Source organism: Lytechinus variegatus, chromosome 1, assembly GCF_018143015.1.
Source record: "Lytechinus variegatus isolate NC3 chromosome 1, Lvar_3.0, whole genome shotgun sequence".
NCBI classification, from domain to species: domain Eukaryota; kingdom Metazoa; phylum Echinodermata; class Echinoidea; order Temnopleuroida; family Toxopneustidae; genus Lytechinus; species Lytechinus variegatus.
In genome coordinates, this window is record NC_054740.1 from 64,766,985 (window position 1) to 64,787,618 (window position 20,634).

The following is a 20,634-nucleotide window of genomic DNA, read 5'->3' on the forward strand; positions in this document are numbered from 1 at the left end:
CAAAGAAAGATATGGTGAAGAGGGATTAAAGCAGTGAGGTTGGTTGGTCTGAATGATGAGGATGCTCAAGACAGAAAAAAAAGTTGGAGAAGTGTCACCTTGGCATGACAGAAAGAGGGAAAATGCTAACTGAAATATATGGTAATGATGATGATCGACTTGTTACATAAAAAAAATATTGGTAAAGTCATTCACACACTTGCAACAAACATTTTTAGTCATCCCCTATATTAGATAATGACCATTGGCGACGAAACATTTAAAATGAAAGGTACATACATGTTGATTTTGTAATATCAATCATGCAATTCAAAGTTTGGACTATATTGTAGTTTGCATTAAATAACTAAAAGAATAAAAGTACCGGTAATACAGAAATTAACACAACAAAGAAGGAACAACATACCAAGGAACATGTTCATCTGCTTTGATTTATTATTCAAATTGATCAGTTTTCTTCCTCTTACCGCTATATATTACAGTTCAAAAGGTCCTACTCTCTAGATCACCCATTCTCATTGCCCGAAACCATCAAACATTATATACACATATCATCCCCACTCAAAGATATCAATCACAACAAAAAATATTTGAGAATAGCTGATGATACGAATTACTATTCATACCTATTTTCAATGTCTTTCGAATAGTCCTTTCAGTAAAATTTTCATTGACTCAAAGCTCACAGTTTTAATAGTAAACATAGTATTGGAAATAAATCTGGTTAAGTACAGCATCATTTTGGTCAAAAAACATTACATAATACATTTTAACCTTGTTTTCCTGTAAATTCTATGTACTAATTAGACTGCGCTCTGCCTAAGACTCTGGCAAGCAGACCTTATTAATCTCTACAACAAAACATCAATTTTATGTAATAGATTCCTACCAATTTTCATTTCACTTTATTAGCTGAAAATTGGTAGACTGATCAGCAGATTTATCTTTTCTCTTTTTTTCCAGGAAACCAGTGGTTGCGATTTCTTTCTAGAATTTAAATCCTCATGATTCTTCACCATAATTTAATGCCCACGAACATGGGTCAATGTTTTCATTTCTAAAAAAAGCCAAGCAAATACAAAGTAAAATTAAAGACATAATACATGATTAACATTTAAAGTCTGTAAATTAGAGACTAGCTCAATGCTATAGAGTTTGAGTCTGAGCATGGCTCATGGCTCAAAATTAACATGAAATTATCATTACTCTCTTAGAACATCAGGAAATAACACAGTATTTTCTTTCTGCACTTCATATGAATACACTAGAAATCTGTGCGGCCGATTTTGGTTTCTTTTTTTCAAAATCATAAGGTTGGAAATCAAACCTTTGTGACAACTGTGTCCTGCTAGTATTTCTTATCTTCATGATATCATATCAAAATAAAATAGCTGCACATGTCTGTTCTTTAATACTAAATCTATTCCAAGCCATGGAATGGGCTGAAACTTTCAGGATATATTCTGTCTTCAGATTTAGGATATCCAAACGCTACATTTTAAGATAACTGCGCAAGGCCGATTGAGATTTAGATAATATTGCTTTGACACATTTTCGTGGCACATTCAATGAAGTTAACATTTATCCAAGTTTATAAATCAAACATCGCATGGTTATAATACTTAGATCATTTAGAGCATGATTTCTATCTTACATGAATATTAGCATGATCGTTGTTTTCAATTGAATAAAATACTGATATAAATATATTTCCATTAAATGGAGGTCCTGATTATATTTTTTAGACACAAATACATTTTCATTCAACAATTATCATTTAAATACAATAATCACCCCCATTACACTAATTTCTATGCTATTATAATCCCCCTTATTTGGTTCATATTTTGTTATACAATTGTAATTCTCTACAGACAAGGGTATATTTTGTAGTAATTTGGAGTAAATTATATGGTTGGTAATAGTCTATGTTGTGACACAGCAGAGTATCAGCTACTTTAAAATAAAACCGAGAGGATTAGTGTTAGTTACTGGTGCAAGGAAACGAATGGCAAGCTCCAATTTGTGAACACAACAAATACACAAGCTTCAAATTACTCAAAAAAATTGAAAAATATACAATCGTTTCTCATTTCATTTTATCAGACCTGAATGCAATTTTTGCTAGCTCTTTTTATGTCGGATATATAAAAAAAAAATCAACACAATATATACACGACAGCATACATCCATGCACAAAAAATGAATTGGTGGACGAGCTTGACAAAAAAGCCTGGTTGTAAGATGTGCATATTCCATTCATTGCTGACAACATTGCAAATGCAACCAAAAACAAAGTGGCTTTAAAAATAAGTATGTTAAATTACAAATAATTGAAAAGAAATGAAAATGAAATAAAATCATATCCCACACTACACAAATATACTTATATATCCATGACACCCATATCATCCCAATGTTTTCATTTTTTTCTTTTTAATTAAAAAAAATTGCAACTTTTTCTCGAAGTGTAAAAACTAAAACTGGAATATCTACACATCATTTAATTCCAAAAACCTGCATATGGTAATCAATCACAGTTCTTACAACTTTTTATCATCTGAATTCAACATGACCTAAACATAACAAGGCTATTGCAATCGACCACTATAATGAGCTACATCTGCAGATAATCGGAAAAGAAAAATTGCCAAAGCATAAATCTCAAACACCATAGGATCTACAGGTTGCATATTGCAGGCAGTATATGTATAGTAATCATGTGAAAGATTGCATTTGAAGCATGTGATATTGGAGTGCTGTGTGTACTGGAATAGATTAGTGGTGAACAAATATGTACAGACCCTAGAGGAGGTGGTTGGTCCCTGAAGTGACCTGACCTCAATGTGGATATTTTTCTGAGGAGCGCAGCCCCCGATTTGTCGCATTTGCATCACTACAGGAGCGATAGTTTCATCACCAAACCTCTAAAGGCCATATATTCGGTTGATACCCATTGTCAATATAAGATGCAGCAGATAGGAAACACTATCATACCGATCGAATGGAGGATAAGAAATCCCAGTCTTCGTGCAATATTAAATTACCACAATTATCACAACAATCTGATAAAGGTCTTAGTTGATAATCATGTCGCGATATAAAAAAAAATCTAAAGCATGCGGTTGAAGCTTCACCCAAGCAGTCACAAATAGTCTTTGTACTGTTTACGACTGATCAGGTACTATTATCCCCTAGTGATGTCAGAAGTCAGGATTCATGGCATTTTTGCCAGATTTTGTGACGTTGGTTGGAATTATCTCTGGCCAAGGGGTCTAGACAAGTCACTTCTTCAGATTATATTTATGATGGATAAATTGGTTAATATCTTTTCACCAACTTCTAGGAAAACATGAAAGCTTGTTAGTAAGCAACTAAAGGACAGGTCCTCTCCGAGGGACCTGGTTTGGATGGTAAATGCCTTTGATCCCAAAGGGCACTAGGTCACCAAACCATCGGTACAAAACTGAGCTATGGCACTGCCTTGGACAAGATGAAATTGCAGAGGGAATCCTCCATGTATATCTTTGTGGCACATCTTTTTTTTCTTTGATTTTAGCTGTATTGCTCTGCACGAGAAATAACAATACATATGAGAGATTTTTTTTCACTAAAGTCACTATTACAAACGGAAATAAAAATAACAGATTGCATTTCACCCAATTTGAATATGTACAGACTTGGAAGTTTGTAAGATCAAATGCAACTCCGGGTATCTTTTTTATGTTTCTATTTCACTTATGTCGAAGGATTCAACATGACTATATGATTGACATTCCGTAACATGCATTCTAGCTAGCTGGAGTTGGAAGATAGCAAATACAGCAACAGTCAAGTGATTTATTTGTAAAATACTATTATATACAGTAAACATAGTTCAAGAAAGTACCACCAGTACGTCAGTTGATTTTAATATATAAGAAAGGATTGCATATCTTTCTCAATTTTGACAAACTATTAGTAAACAAACTTACAAGCCAAAATTTTCACAGCACTCAAAGCCTTAGTGAATTATGGCACTTCATTTGAAGAATAAATCCAAATAGTATTTGGGTTTGACATCACTTCACTATTCGAAGAAAAAAGAATGCATACAACACACAAATCAAGTTGCTTGATTTACAAACATGATCAAATATACAAAATTAATTCCATAGGCATGTACACAATCCATACCTTTTTTTTTAAACAAAAATCACCATACAATTTACACAACAATCACCAATTACACATGCAGTTTACTTCTTGTGAAATTTTACATTCAATAGATCTTGAATAGACAATAGAAAATTAGAAAATGAAAATAAAATCCAATCTCGCTCATCTGGGTCCGATAACACAACAGTTTACGATTGATCGTGTGTTTGATTTTCACTATTGCTTGTACAGTGTGGACAGTGCAATGAATCGTAGAGAGTTTCTTCTATAATTGCTAAGCTTTGAGTTACAAGCCCCAGGTTTTGATGGAACCAGAACAAATACACATGACACTTACAATCGGTTGCAAGTTTCTAAATACGTTCTGTCATAGACTTACAGTTATGATTAATTGTAAATTTGATTGCATCTTTGATGTTACAGGGTGTGTGAGAGTAGTAGCATGGAACATCATTTCTACAAATGACCCTGCCAGGGTTTCAAGGGGATCATCAGTCCAATATTTCACGATAGAATTTAGATAAGCAGGTGAAAATGTAGTGAATTAGACGCAGAGTGACAATGGAACTGGGCGATGAGGCCAAATAAACAATTGATTCTACGTTTGATATCCATGATTGATATTACAGTGGTCAATGCAAATACATTGTACAATTTCATTCTATGATCGGTTGCTAAGTTTTGTGTTACAGGTCCAAGGCCAAATCCCTTTTTTTTAATCCCATCATTTCATCACATGATTTACTATAAGACTAATATTCCATTCGATTGAGGCCATAAGTCAGAAGAAAATCCAACTCAAGGATGCTTTTTGGATATATAAACAGAAAATAATCAGCTTTAAATCATAATTATAATAGTAATAATAATGCAGTTTGTGCATATCACATATCAAATTATGATATAAAATCACTGTGCTCTTCCTAAGAACTTGGATTTGGTTTTCCTTGCAAAAGCAGGAAAAGCACTACTCTCTATTAGACACTATCATGGCTTGATTCACATCAGAATATCTCTGACACTATACTTAATAAAAATATATTTCTGAGACCAAGCTCATGTCCATTGACTTGCAATGAAGTTTGCAATAATCAGATATAGGGATTTATAATGACACAACAATATAAAAGAGGAAACACACACCTCTATCCTTATTGAACATTTGATGAAGAAACAAATATCTTCCTAAATCACTTGATAATTTGGAAGAGGCCTCATAGTGTGCAGAGGGATTTATACATAAATAAAAGCAATACGTAGTGATTAGTACAACATTTAAAAAAAAATACACATTTTTACTCAATTACAGCAACTACCTACAAGGTTTAGGTATCTTTATGATGCAAGTTAACACATTCGATGCCATCCTACACAGATGTAGTAGAGTGAGCCATCCAGGGTAAGCTGGGGATGAGAGGTGGAGGGTTAATCATCAGGATACTGATCTTGAAGATGGTAGTAGGCGTCATACCAAATCTCACCAGAAGATTTGAGAGACCTGAAAGACAGAATGGAAATGAAAGCTAATGATATCCACAGACCATCCACAAATTAATTCAATCTAATACAAAATGTATCGAATACATCACAGGCATCAATGGCATAATTGTGTAGAATTCATTAAATATGAATTAGACCTATAATGTAAGTGAATGCCAATTTTAAAATGCATTTTATACTTCATATTTTGCAGCTCATGTGTCAGCAATGTGATGTGATGGAAATTCATACTTGTTTTCACACCAAAAGTATTAATGCTTTCTTGCAGAAAGTTCTCATAATCATGAAATAAACATACCTACTAATCTATAAGTTTTGCTTTCGAAATGGCAGCTAAGCCTTTACACTTACAGTAGTGTTAAAATGTTGGTAAATCCCACCAGAAAATGAACATATTTCAAGTGTTCAAGTTCTGCCATGTTTTAGATATGAAATTGTGAATTCAAGTGATAAAATATTACATTGAATAAAAATTTATTTTTCTGGGCTCGCCAAACATTGTAGTTTTGTTGTCTCCATTCAACACTCCGCATGAAGGTGTGCATTTTCTGGTGGGGTTCACTAACTCTCTAGCACCACTGTATTTATATGATTCATGCATTGAGGCAATGTGAGAAGTATTCATGAGACAGTCAATTGCAGTTACTGCAAGGGAAGTGCAAGCTGCACTAAAACCTGTGTACACAAAAGAAATCACATCCTGTTCTTTCTTCTCTTACTTTAGAGGGCAATGTGAAAAGAAGCAGGTAAAATTATAGCAGTCAATGAATTTAAAGTGAAGCGATTAGCAGGCTGTGTATTTATCCTGCTCTTTCTTTTCCTATAGATTTTTTTCTGTTTACAAATTGCACCTACAGATATCTGGGTTACTTCATAAGTTATGCCTATTTGATTCAAGGTTTGGAGGCAATGTGAAAAGTAAAAGTATTAGCAGAAAATAAAGGAATTAGCCAGCTGTGCCGCAACATCCATTTACAATAGGAGAAAGAACAGGATATGCTTTCTTACAGAGAAAATCCTCATACCTCTTAATATTATATTGTTTAACCAAGTGCAATTCAGTATTTGTGACTGGGAAGCATGACCCAATAAATGCCATACCATTTCAAGTCGCATGTGATTTCAATTGAAATCAAAGTCATAAAGTAATTAAAGTGGAATCCAACCCAACTAAAAATTTATAATTCAGAGGAAAAAGAAAAATCAGAAAAGTTGATCGGTAAAAGTTTAAACAATATCGGACAAATAATAAGAAAGTTATGAATTTTGAAGTTGTAGACATTGGTAATCACGATACCCATGGAGACTTCAAATTGGCCACATATGTGATGTAGGGCAAGGACCACTCTTCCATGCACTCCACTACATAAATTTCTAAAATGTCATTTTTCCCAAAAGTTTTTCAAATTATTAAACAATATACTACCTGGGTTATATTAAGATAACTGCCCCAGGGGAATAGGTAATAGGAGAAAACCACAAACTCCTGATAATTAGATACATGGCATACGGGAAAGTTGTCCTTGCTCCTTGTTGTAATTTACTTACCTAGTCGCCAATTTTAAATCTACATAGACTTAGTGATCTCGATTTTAAAGCAGCCATAACTTTCTTGTTACTTGTCCGATTTCTTTCAAACTTTCACCATTCTGTTTAATTATCTTCCTTCTTTCCAACACTTCATTTTATGATTAAGGGTGGCTTCCCTTTCGACTACTCTTGAATCAACTGTAAAATTAATTTCAGTTGATAAAAAAAAACCTAATTTGTAATCTCTAAGAATACATGGGTGAAAGTAACATACATGTATTAATCCCAGATCCTTACCGGACTATATCAGCAAAGCCCTGTAGCAATGTCTTGGACTTGTACTCAATACCATGCTTTTTGCACAGAGTCTTCACGAGCGGTGCAATTTTATGATAGTTGTGTCTTGGCATCGTTGGAAACAAACTGCAAAAGAACATACATTTGGCAACATGAATAACACTTATGCAAAGTTAAAAAAATAAGTCATTTTTCGGCAGCAGTAACTGACAATGGAGGCTTTCACATTAAACTTCGAAAAAATCTCCCATCTCCCTATCAGTTTTCATGAGAACCTTGATTTTTTTTTCCAAATTCAACATTTATCTATTACCTCTCAAAAAAAGCCATTACGAAACTTTGTGTTTAAAAATGGATCTCATCTGACACCCCAATTTCAAATTCCAAGCTACTTTCACTCACCCCCCCATCCCCGATATCAAAAAGGAATGGTTATCCTTAAGTAAATAACCACGCACTCTCCCAGATAATCCACCTTCCCCCAAGGAGAAGTGACCTTCATAAGGCCTGGCAGAGAGAGAGAGAGAGAGGGTGATTTTTTAAACTTATTGTTATTTCGGCAATTATGGGTCATTTTGCATCGTTCCAAATTTCATGTCGATCTTCATCTAAATTCCGAATCGTTTTAGATATGCTAATGTCCTAAAACAAATAGAATACAAATTCATTCTTTCAAGATTAATGTCAGCCAGGAAGCTCTGAAGAGTTTGTTTACACTATTACGTAACAAGGACAGCTGCAATCCCACTCCATGCTGTTCATCAGCCTGTTGTGGTGGCAGGCATTGGTGTTATCGGCTCTTATCAGCAGCAGTCACTAAACCGACCCCACCCCAGTTTAAACGCGAGAAATGCAACTTTCTCTAAAAACTGAAATTGGGGTGTCAATACCCCACTTGAGATCCCATTGACTAACACGCAAGGCATTATCAGCAGTCAGATGAACCCCACCCCAGTTTAAATGAGAGCTCTCCCAAAATCTGAAATTGGGGTTTCAAATACCCCACCTGACCTCCCATTGACACAACACGCAAGGCAATGGAGTTCCCGTGTTATAAGCTGGTGGGGTATTTTTTAAACACAGGATTCGCGTAATGACCAATATACATCAATAATCAAAAGATTTAAGAATCACTTAGTAAAATGCACAATTTTACAAATATTTAATCTTAATTTTCACATCTGTGCATGTTTGAATAGTGTCAGAGTCTATACTACAAATATCATGACTCAGGTAAATTGTTTATATTCATATGCCCCCCCCCCTCCCCGGGCCATATGGTCTCCCAAAATACCCTCGCCTAGATAGGGTTAATGAGATGAAACTTACTGATGCTCAATCTGGAAATTAAGATGTCCAGTGAACCAGTCATTGAAGAAACTTTGTTCAAGGTTACAGGTGGCACGGAGCTTGGATGAAAAATAAAATATGAAAAAATTGAAATATATGACAAAGGAAAAACTCTTTTTGATTCATACAATTCAATATCCCAATAAATTCATTAAGCAATATTGTCCTCTTATTTAAAGGTGTTTCCTTGTGTTACATAAAACAAACAAAATATGTCTTCATGCATTCATTATAAGATCTATCTGCTCTTGTTGAGGCTGTGTTCAATCCACTGTGCTGAGCCTGGTGGCTTTAAGCAACAGTTTGAACAGAACCTCAATTATACAATGTAGTTTGGGTAGATCGTAAATGAACTTGGGTGCATACCTCTTTGATATACTAAAAAAAGGGCCCATAAGTCTAGTAATTTTGTCTATTCCCTATATACTTTAATAATTCCCTCTATACTTTCAAAATAAAATCCTGGTATATCATTATTAATATATCCTACATTTAATGAGTTGGACCAACAAATCTTGATAATCTAGCTCTTGTACACATAGCTCATCTTTATTTAATCTGAACCAAAATATAAATAACATGCTGCCCTGACTGACCTACTTTTCCTGAAGCTAAGTGCTTAGCAGAACGCGGTTTGTGCCTGCGCCCAAGAGGCTGCTCGATCTGTGCCAATGATTTGTGATGTCAATGATGGAACAGTAATCATTGACGTCACGGAATAGTAATTTTTCTTCAGAGGGCGATTCATTTTTAACATCATTGTAAAAGAGTGAGAATATGTTTGGTCACATGATACTAATCAAACCAATCGGCATACATGATTTGATTCAGGTAGGATATAACAAATATTATCATCAATATAGAGCGTTTTAGCCATACATTAAAAACGCATATTTTAGTCTACATCAATTGCCTGCGCAGTATTAGAGCAGATCCCTAGAATGATCGAAATCTGAAGAATATTCCATAGGCTCCTGTACAAAATTTGCTATTGACTATGAGAGCATATTCCACAGTATAGTGCGCATGCGAGAATGCGGGAACTATACAACATACAACAATGAAAGCAATGCGGTGCGCAGCAGAAGAGCACAGCGACACTCAATGACCTCATAATGAACTACATGCAAGTCGAATGTCAACAACCTTATTTGATCTTATGAAGTGATGATGCCATTATGTGACAGGTGATATGACTTGTTTAATCAAATTTCTCACTCTTTTTGATTGCTAGAGATGGGATAGAAGATAATAATTATATTGTATGGCTTTCTTTCATTGAATACCAGAAATATTCAACTCATAAGGGCCAATATTCCACTCATCTGCAATTCTTGGAATATTTGCCCAAACTCTTGGAATATTTCTCGCATTCCATTCTGAGCCATCCAATACGATATAAATACTTAATAAGCACATAATAACTGGAGTACTTCTCTATGCACTTTACACTAACCTGTAGCTCTAGCCATGGACGTGCTGCATCTTCATCGATCTCCATGGGTATGTGGTTAGATTGAGATACCCAGGTAAACCAAATACTTTCCATTACTCTGTAAATTAAGAAATAGGATTATTTATTAAATACCAATTGAGTCACAAAAGGATAACACCTCAAAAAAAGGAGACCTGTTTTCAGCTCTCTAACACTATCATCAACTAGGTTTTTATTAGAAATATGATAATCACTGTAAGAGTAAAATAGCTTCTTTAAATGGAGATAAAATAGATTGTGAATTGTTCATATATGATAGATTAAATACTAAATTCATTGTATGTCAGAAACATGTCAGAAGCCAAATGTCGATGAAACATTCTCCAGGAATCAAATCCAAAGGTGTTTCCCTGAAACAGAGCAGGTCCCCATACCATAGAGAGTAAGGGTTGATAGTTGATTTTTGGAATTGATCATACACAATAATCAATGCAATCAATCATAGAAATAGGCCCCAAGACCAATTGCTATATAAAGCTCTAAATTATGGGACCCTGGACTGATTAAACTCTCCTGCCCTTGGTGACATAACATGACCTGTCTGTCGAGGGGAGGGGGGCCACGTGGGTGAGTGGTTATGACGCTCATCCCAATCTGATCTGAGGGATGTGGGTTTGATTCCTAGCCCTAGCCATCGCTTTTTTTCATTCAGAAAGAAAATTACTCATATTGTGCTGCACTCAGTTCAGGTGAGGTAAATGCGTACCTGGTAGGAAGAAATTCCTTGAATGCTTGAGCGCCTAGACAGCCCAGCCAAAGCCGGGAAAATAATAGCAGCAGGGCCCGCTGGGAGAACAGTTTTCGGAACTGAATTGGCAACACCGGGGAAAAATGCCGTCATCATTATTATCATTTTCTATTAGTAAACAAACCTGAAGGATTCATAGAAGAGAAGAAGTTGCCACCATGTCATGAGAGGTATATAGAGGTATAGAAACCTGGCATAGTATAAGATGTTGCAGAACAAGTCCTAGAGGAGAAAAATGCAAATGAAAAGAAAATGAACAACTATTTACACATTACCATTAACACTATTGATAAAATGTGAATACAGATGAGGATATTGGAGTTATTAGATGTGGTGGGGAGGAGAGGGGGATGCCAACCTTCCCTCCACAATTTTTATTCTTCTATACTAAGCTATACAGTACGCACAAGTAAGGCCAAACAAATGCATGATGGGGTAATGCAGGCATTTCTGGTGCTGAATGTACTTGTACTACATGTATGCTGCATAAAAGAACTATAGCCCTTCCTGATGACTTAATTTTGTTTTCTATTCATGATCGGGTGTGAAATGATTTGTCTATTGATATACAATATGTACAGTGAAAACTATGTTCAATTTTCGGAGAATATGACATTTCATTGATTTTCTACCATTCCCTATGTAGGAATGCTGCTCGCATAGACATCACAAATCAAATAATTTAAATTCTAATAACTTTTTAATTATTTGATGAATTTTTCTCAAACCTTCGGCAATATTTTTCATTCTTTTTTCTGCTATTTTTACAGTAAACTTTTTGTCAGGGTAAACTTCCCCTTTAAGTTCTAGTGATATTGTAACATCAGTATCAGTTGTTCACGGCCTTGCTGAAAGCGGGCTTTTTAACCATGATTAAATATATAAAACACAATAAAAATACAATGATGAGGTTTGTCACACTTCGTCTGAACGAGCTCTCACATTCGAATTTTTTTCCTTAGGAAATGTAAGATCTTGATAAGATCTGAAAAGGAAGAACTGGAAGGGCCATTACTTGACAACAAGCAACCACTTCCTTCAAATCTTCTTGTTAAAGGGTACCAAGGATCTAAGCATATATTTATGTCATATGCCCTACATGGATAATTAAATACATGTAATCAAGAGCTTCAGTCCACCCCAACAAAAAGGTGATTTGAATAAAAAGAGAAACAATCATGAATAACACTGATAATTCCATGAAAATCTAATACAAATAAATCTTTTAACATTATAAAATGCATGTATTGCTTATTTTTCGGTTATACATGGATGCACAACACAGCAATATTTCAATAAGAAAGTTGATGATGTCAGACATTCGGCATTTCTTTTGCATCTTATTGTTAATAATAATTTTTTCCATTTTTGCAGTACCCATCACAGAAGCTCTTCAATGACTCATAATAGGTTCAACAATGTTAATTCCGAGTGTTCAGGGGGGAATCAAACTTTGATTTACAACATTATGTGGAAAAATTTAAAATGTTTAATATTTCATCATGGAATGAAATACAAACGAAATCTTGATTCGGTGACATCATTGATTCCATAATTTGTATATTTTGTTTAATAAAATTCAGCAAAACTTTGAAATATGTTAACTGTTTTATCTCATATCTGAATTTGACTAAATTCTGATGCTTGTTTGATTTTTATTTTTTCCTCAAAAGTCAATGGTTTGTTGGGGTGGACATGTCCTTTAAATGGCAAAAACATTTTCAACTCACCGTCCATTCTCTCTGCTTTATCATGTGACGATAAATCATGAATTGGAAGTATACAGGAAACAGCAAAGGAGGTCCAACTAGAAAATAAATTACAAGACATGATAAATCAGATTATATCAAGCTTAATGGGAAAAAGAAATTATTGGTTATATCACAATTTCTTACCACACTATGACAAAATATCAATTTCAGTTTAAATATTACTGAGCACTTCTAGAAATGTACGTCCACATAGTGGACTGGTACGAGATGACGTCATTTTTTGGCCTGCCATATGCCTCAGGTCTTCACACACGACCACTATCAGAATCGAGAACCTCGCCACATCCATTTTGCGGTTCTCCTAAATCATAGTGGACGTGTACGTGAGTGACGACATTTTTACCGTTTAAGCCCAGCATGAAGATCAACCTTTCCCTTTTAAAACAGTTTTCAATGACTTTTCACAAAATTAATGTAAGTTGTGCGATGAATTATGTTTATCATATTTGAAATTGCTTTCTGATCTACAAAATATATATCGATATAAATCCTAACTCTCGTAAAAAGGAATCAAAGCGAGTGAATGGGCAAGCGTGCACAAGTTGCACCTTCGCATCAACCGACCGGGTCGCCAGGCGATGGTACGCCAGATCTTCCGGGTCAGGCAGCGTGTCATGACCTGATGGTTATCATGCTGTTTCACATGGACGTACGTACACGTACCAGTAGAGTGAAATCTAAAGTGTTCGCATCTGTAGTGAACAAGGGCAGATGACGATTCAAATGATCAGACGACTGCTACGCCGTTCTTGTTCACTGTTCCTAAAAGTCTCCACTATCATGCTAAGAAGCCTCATAGGATATGAAAACAAATGATTTGCCAAAATTTGAGGAGAAAAAAATAATTTATTCAAAAATAAAACTGAAAAAGTTCAATGACCTCAAATGACCTTTGACCTTGATTTGGAGAATTATTGTTTCTGTTGTGCGAGCAAGACAAAAATTAGTGAGGTTATAAACCCATGGCTTAAAGTTTGTCAGAGCACATAATTAAACAAATCAGTGTCATGACAAATGATGTGATCAAGCCCACTGGTGAACTTTATCTACTATTGTGAAATTTCAAATTTAATACCAAGTTGTTAAGTTTAAAGCATGAGAGAAAGTTGACCCCCCCCCCCTTGTGAATATGTCAATAAGAATGCTACATAGAATTGGCTACTTTAAGAATCATTTCATAATCAATTGGTGTGACATCAAATGAAATAGGGGCCTGTTCTCATTGAATTTGGTTCATGCAGCTTTTTGATTCTTAATAGCGCATGGATGCTCGTCAGTTTGGACAAATGAACAGCTAGAGAGCTCAATGCCCTCTCCAAGGGATCAAAGGGTACTAGTGCATCAACTTGGTATTAAACCCAGGTCAGAGGATTACAATAACACTCCTTTATCAACTAAGCTATCACACCTCCTCAAACAAACTGTAAAACTGGCAAACCACTCTGCAAATCTTGCGTATAGGCGGAGAATTGGAACACAACTGATGAGATAGCAAAGATTAACTTACTCAGGAAGAAATACTTGTGTTGATGATTGTATGGCATCGACGACTGGCCACTCTCAGCGACCATCACAGGCATCTTCTCTCCAACAACAAAGAGCTTTTCAAGACGAACATCTGGATCTTTGTTCATCTGAAGCAGAGAAAAATGAAATATCAATTTTGTTCTCATATTTAGAGTCATCATCCTGCTACATGTACATAGTCATATACATCATTTTTTTTGTATTCATGACCATAAGCAGGGGAGTGGCAGCTGTCCCCCCCCCCTCCGCCACTGCAATTTTTAAAACTTACATATTTTACTGAAAATTTTACAATATTCATGAAAAATGTGCACAAAATCATTCAATTTCACTTCAGAACATGCAAAAGTACCCCAATGACAAGCTTGATTGCTTCGTTCCCTCAGTTTTGAAATTCTTAAACTTGCATGCCCCTGGGAAAAAAAATTTCATACAGACATGTTTGTATTCTATAGTTCTAGAAATTGTTAGGTACCAATTTACCTAATTCAGGCAGGATAAACATGAAAAAAAACATTTTATACTCATACAGTGTAAATATTCTATTAATAATAATCCACTTTTGTTTAGCGCTACTATCGCAACAGAACAATAAATCACTTTGCAAATAAATTGTTACCTTAAGTCATTGGATTCTGGCTCATTTACATGTAATTGCACTTTCTAAACGTATTTCACAGAGTACCAAAATGATGACATCACAAAAAACTTTTGGGGGGCATTTCAGCATTCTTTATACCATACCTCGGCAAGGCATGATACAAAACAACCACTACAAAAATCTGGTGGGAATCAGTCCATGGGGGCCTTAAATACATGTATGTCCTCATGAATACATAATTAGCCCTATTGAAGTCAATGTATTATTGGCCTGGTTCCTAACATTTAGAACCAGACCAATTACCGATATACATTGCTTTCAATGAGGCTAACTATGTATTCTCGAGTCCATATCTAAGGCCCCCATTGACCGATTCCTACCAAATTTGGGTTGTGAGGTTTTTCATCATGCTCTAACAAAATATGGTATCAAATATGCTGGAAATGCAAAAAGGGAAAATTGATGACATCACATTTTGGTACTCTATTGCAGAATCAAATCATTATTTACTTGGTATTGAGTTGGCAACTGACACTCCATAAAAGTGATGTTTACCTATCAGTTAGTAACCTCTACAAATGTCCAATTTCCCCAAAATAAGTATTCATGGGTATTGTGTACATGGAATTCAAAATATTTTGCAATCTTAAGATCGATCATTATCAAGAGGAGTAAAACAGAAATAGGTTGTTAACTCTGTACATACCACATTCGGCTTTGCATGATGCTGATAGTGCATGTGATTCCACCATTTAGCTGATGCACCCTGTTGGGAAGGATAGAACAATGTATTAGGATTCATACTATGTATCAATACTTCACTTCATTATAGCAAGAAAAAGTGTAAACAGCCCCTTTCCATTTCTAAACAGACCATCCGCAAGTATTCTTTCTGTTTCCTGAGCGCCTCTAATATATTCAGATAGAAAGCACTTTATACGTGTAAATGACTCGTATTTATACTATTAAGCTTTTTCGGTATTGAATTTTTCAATACCAGAGTTACTATTGCGTTGAATACCGGTATATCAATACCGTCTCTATTTCTGAGATAATCGCTTGCGTGACGATAAGGGGCACTGCGGAAAAAATTTCATTTTCTATTGCTTTACCTTTTACAAATAAATTCCAAAAGCAATCACTTCCAAGTTCTTGGTAATGGAAAAAATTGATCACAACAAGATGTCTAGGTTAATCAGTCATAGTGGCTGACCTAATAGACGACAGATATCACTCTGGGGCCTTTTTATCAAAGTGGAGACAATGGCAGAGTTGGGATTCGAACTCACAACCTTGCGATTATGAGTCCAATGCTCTAACCACTGGCCCACACGACAAGGGTTACTTTGTTTGCACAACAAGCAATTCGAAGCATAAATGCATAGGCCTACATCTTTATCCTGACATAAGAATAATGATTTTCTAAATACTCTTGAATACTATTTGTAGTAGATCATGGGCGGACTCTTAAAAAAAGGTGGAACACCTCAATCACTCTGGCCTGCATTACAGAGTTCAATATGGATGCAGTGCTGACTTTGAAAACTAAAATGAAGAATAAAACACCATTCATATGATAAGAAAATATGAAGTTCATGGAATCTAAAATGACCTTTAACCTTGATCTGTACTGAAAATTGTGCAAGACGATCAGTGATACTTCCCTATGTCCAAGTTTCATTAACTACATGTAGATCCATTAACTTTCAAAAAGTACCCACAACACGGTCAAAAAGTTCATTGATCCCCAAATAACCTTTGACTTAATCATATGACCTAAAACTCATGCAAGACAATCAGTGACATTTGAATACCCTTATAGCCAAGTTTAATTAACTAGATCGATATGCTATTCAAAGTAATGATAACATTTAAAAAACTTAACCTTGGTTAAGATTTCAATGTTGACTATAACGTCGTAGAAAAAAATGTACATGTATAGTCTTGCTCTGCTATGCACAAACTCATTCAAGTTGCACAATTTTAGGGGGTTTGGGCTGTCATGACCGTGAAACTACTTGCTGCCCAAATGTAGAACTACCACTTACCTTGACTGTAGACATGAAGATAAAGTGCAAGGCATGGTTCCACTTTGATGACTTGAAGCATGACAGGTGACCAAGATCATGTTGAAACCATCCTACCTGTGCCTGTATGTGAAACAGAATACCGTAAGTAACGGTGTATTAACCGCACCTTTTTCTCGGCGGGGTAGAAGCAAAAGTCGGGGGTGCGGTTTATACACGGTGACGGGTCTGAGCCAGCCCGCCGTAACCCCTCCCCTACATGTACGATGTCTGCCAGTTCACAACACATCGAGTGGCCGGGCGTAGCCGCCCAGGCAATGTCGTTTAGAGGGGTATGAGCCGCGGGTAATGGGAAGCGATTATTGCAATATTAATTAAATGTTGTCCATAACAAACGCACTCACCTTCATGACACTAATTTTGACTTTATTCTCGATTCAAAGTAGTGAAGTTCCCTGACTAATTTAAAAGAGACGCCAAGCATACTCGGTAATATTTTGTCACCGCTGAGCGAGAGTTGAGTGAGCTTAGAGATTGCGTTGTAATGTGGTTACAGTGCGACTTAAGCTGGCGCTATTCAAAGTCCCGTTTCGCGCCAGCTTGTTTTTTTTTCTTTCCTGTTTGCTTTTCATAAGATACCATGTAAACCACGCACGAGAGAGACGGCACGAAGTAGTAAAAAAACAACTGGAAAAAATGCCAATTTCTTTGTTTCTTGAACCTTCCTATAATCCCGTATCCAAAATTCATGCTAAGACATCAATTTTCTGAAAGTGATTGTGAGATTGTGATGCAAGAAATGTGAATGTTTCTTCCTCCTACGCTGGGAAAGACACAGATCATAATTTGATAAGATGTACTGGCATGACTTGTACTGTATCGTAGTTTGCAATGTAATGGCAGTGCTGTGTGTGTGTACACTGTGACTGTGAGGTGAGCGAGTGTGTAAGTTGCCAATATTGGCGGGACCGTTCTTTCTTTCTAACATTTGTAGATGAATTGATCAAGAACAGCATATTTCTGCATACCGGTAATCTCTTTGGATACTTTGAAATCTTAAAAGCTTAGATTTTGTTTCTCCGTACCTCAAATATGCATGTAAATGTGAGAAGATTTTTTTTTTTTTTTTTTTTTTAGTCCAAAGTTGGGGGTGCGGTTAATACACGGGTGCGGTTAATACACCGTTACTTACGGTAGTCGCTTTTCAATCATGTCTTCATGAAAATGTACCAGTACTTCAGGGGGGTGTTCTTAGTATAAATGTATGATACTGTATGTATGTACCACAGTCCATTTTCAGCCTAAAATTCTGTTCAAGAGGATCACCAATTTAGAAAACCATAGAAATTCCTATTTTTTCCTTTTTCCGGAGACCCCCAAATTTGTGGTTTCTTGTTCCAGTACCCGCTCATACCATGGACCTACTACATACTCAGCGCAGCACTGTGGCAAATTGCCATTGACTGGATTCAGCAGACAGCCAAAGCTCTGCACAGCGATCCAAAGACCGCTGATTGGTTCATTGCACAGAAATTTCATGCATATTTATACAATGCTCCGAAAAACACCTTATTTGTGCCATTCCAGAGCATTCCATTATTTATTCTAGGGCAGTTCTGGAGATCCCATTTTAAAACCAAAGTTTAGTTCCAGAGCCCCCTATTTTCTTCATTTTTGGCGCAGTACATACATGTACAGTGGGTATTATGTTATAATACAAGTTATGAAATCATAATTGTTTAAAATTTTCATATATGTATGTATGAATGATATGTCTCCCTTGTAATTAAATAAGTTGCAGCAATGAGTATCTACATGCAATGCACTAAATCAGTTATCAATCCAATTTTTTAGGCGTTGGAGGAAAAATTTAAATAAACCTAATATATTTATATAAAAACATACAAAAAAAGAAATGAGGGATATGACATCATCAGTTTTTACTCATTAAATATTCATGACGACATGCCTAAAACTGTTTCACTGGAATAATGCATGTTTCTTTGTCTGATTTACATGTAGATCTGTTCAAATTGTATTATTTTCAGCCTGGGGTATCCTTTAACAGGCACTAGCAGTAAAGACGAATGTTCAATCTACATCATTTCGTTGATAGTTGGTTGGTTTATTGAGTATACATGCAAGAAAAATTGGCCACTAAACTGTTTGATAAGAATTATTATGGTATCCTTACCATCCAATAGGGTAACTACCATGGTAACCATATACGCTAGCCCATCAAAATCAAGGATTTCCTTGAAGTTAAATACCAATGAGTTGGCAAAATTAACACTTTGTAATAACATAAACTTTCATGCAACAGCCCTGGATTTGTAGTTCACCATACCTGAAGTGTACCGTGCATAATTACACATGTGATAAACGTCAACCACGTTACTCCAAATGTCCTCATGACAATGTAAGACAAGATCTCCAAGCCGATGATATGACTCATATGAAGGAAGAAGAAGAGGAAATTGGCATTGAAAAGACCCTGAAATATAAGAAAAATGAAAATAAAGATAAATTTAAGGTATAACTGTTTTCATATATGTCATAAAAATACAGGCTTTAAAAAATCTTTTAATAAAGGGATGGAGAATTAATTTTGGGTTTCGGAGTGGACTGACGTGCAAGATTTAAAGATCATGCCTGCCTGAAGATATACGTTGTGACACTTAATGCGACAAAAAACAGATGTCACTATGAATGACTGCCAGGCTTTAATTATGAGCTCAATCAATCTTCTTTTTTTTTTACTTTGAATCCTGACCTAATCATAGTTGTAAACCATTCATAATGTATCATCAAATGAAAATGTACACTACCCATCCTGTGCAACCTAAAATTACTGTAAAAAGAAGGCAATTTGGCACAAACTATCCTTATATAAAAGCACTTATGATATAATAATATGATAATAAGTTACATGTCACTGTTTTTGCCCTAAAGAATTATATACTCATCACAGGCAGCATAAAAATGAGAGGACCCTGACCTCACACAATCATTTTTGTCTTCTTTTATGAATGTGATTTCAGGCATACTGAGGGCTAATTTTAGGTTCCATTTGGTTTACATAAATATGAAACTGATAAGTCTTTCTCTCATTGCAAATTGTGATTACTCCAATTTAACAAACACTGTTCAAATTCTTTAAATATTTTTTTTTCTGTTTCACATACTAACATGTACAAAGGGTCAGTAAATTACAAGTACATGTATGTAAACAATTTTATAACAAAGATTCAATTCAACCTTTAAAGGTCATTTAGCTTCAACAATCGTGATGATTCAAAAATAAAACTTGAATTGGAACTTTTAATACAAAATATGAGGAAAATAAAACTTGAATCAGAATGTGCATGTACTGTACATGTACCTTACACAAGGTACATGCAGTTGCATTTGTATAATACCAAGGATGTATTGTGTCAATATTACCCCAACTGTGTTCTGTCAAGGACCACATGACTTTGTGATAATTTTGGGGAGATAACCAATCTACTAATTAGCACTGGAGGTAAATAGCACATGTACACCCATCATTGACCTGCATGCAAACAATTCATTAGGTTTAAAACCGTATTCTCATCTCTGAACTGTCAAATTACATAAACACAATAATA

At 35.4% G+C, this 20,634-nt stretch overlaps 1 protein-coding gene across 2 annotated transcripts in view; it reads right to left on the minus strand.

The window, feature by feature from the left end:
• Positions 1-417: 417 nt before the first annotated feature.
• LOC121419865 (acyl-CoA 6-desaturase-like) overlaps positions 418-20,634 on the minus strand; it is a 32,184-nt gene continuing 11,967 nt past the window's right edge. For both annotated transcript variants that reach the window (XM_041614330.1, XM_041614337.1), the window contains exons 4-13: positions 19,353-19,499; positions 17,027-17,128; positions 15,685-15,744; positions 14,358-14,484; positions 12,809-12,885; positions 11,203-11,300; positions 10,292-10,388; positions 8,815-8,894; positions 7,486-7,611; positions 418-5,656 (exon numbers count right to left, since the gene is read on the minus strand). In XM_041614330.1, the coding sequence (XP_041470264.1) occupies positions 5,584-5,656; positions 7,486-7,611; positions 8,815-8,894; positions 10,292-10,388; positions 11,203-11,300; positions 12,809-12,885; positions 14,358-14,484; positions 15,685-15,744; positions 17,027-17,128; positions 19,353-19,499 (987 nt within the window). In that variant the 3' untranslated portion in view covers positions 418-5,583. The remainder of the gene's footprint in view (positions 5,657-7,485; positions 7,612-8,814; positions 8,895-10,291; positions 10,389-11,202; positions 11,301-12,808; positions 12,886-14,357; positions 14,485-15,684; positions 15,745-17,026; positions 17,129-19,352; positions 19,500-20,634) is intronic.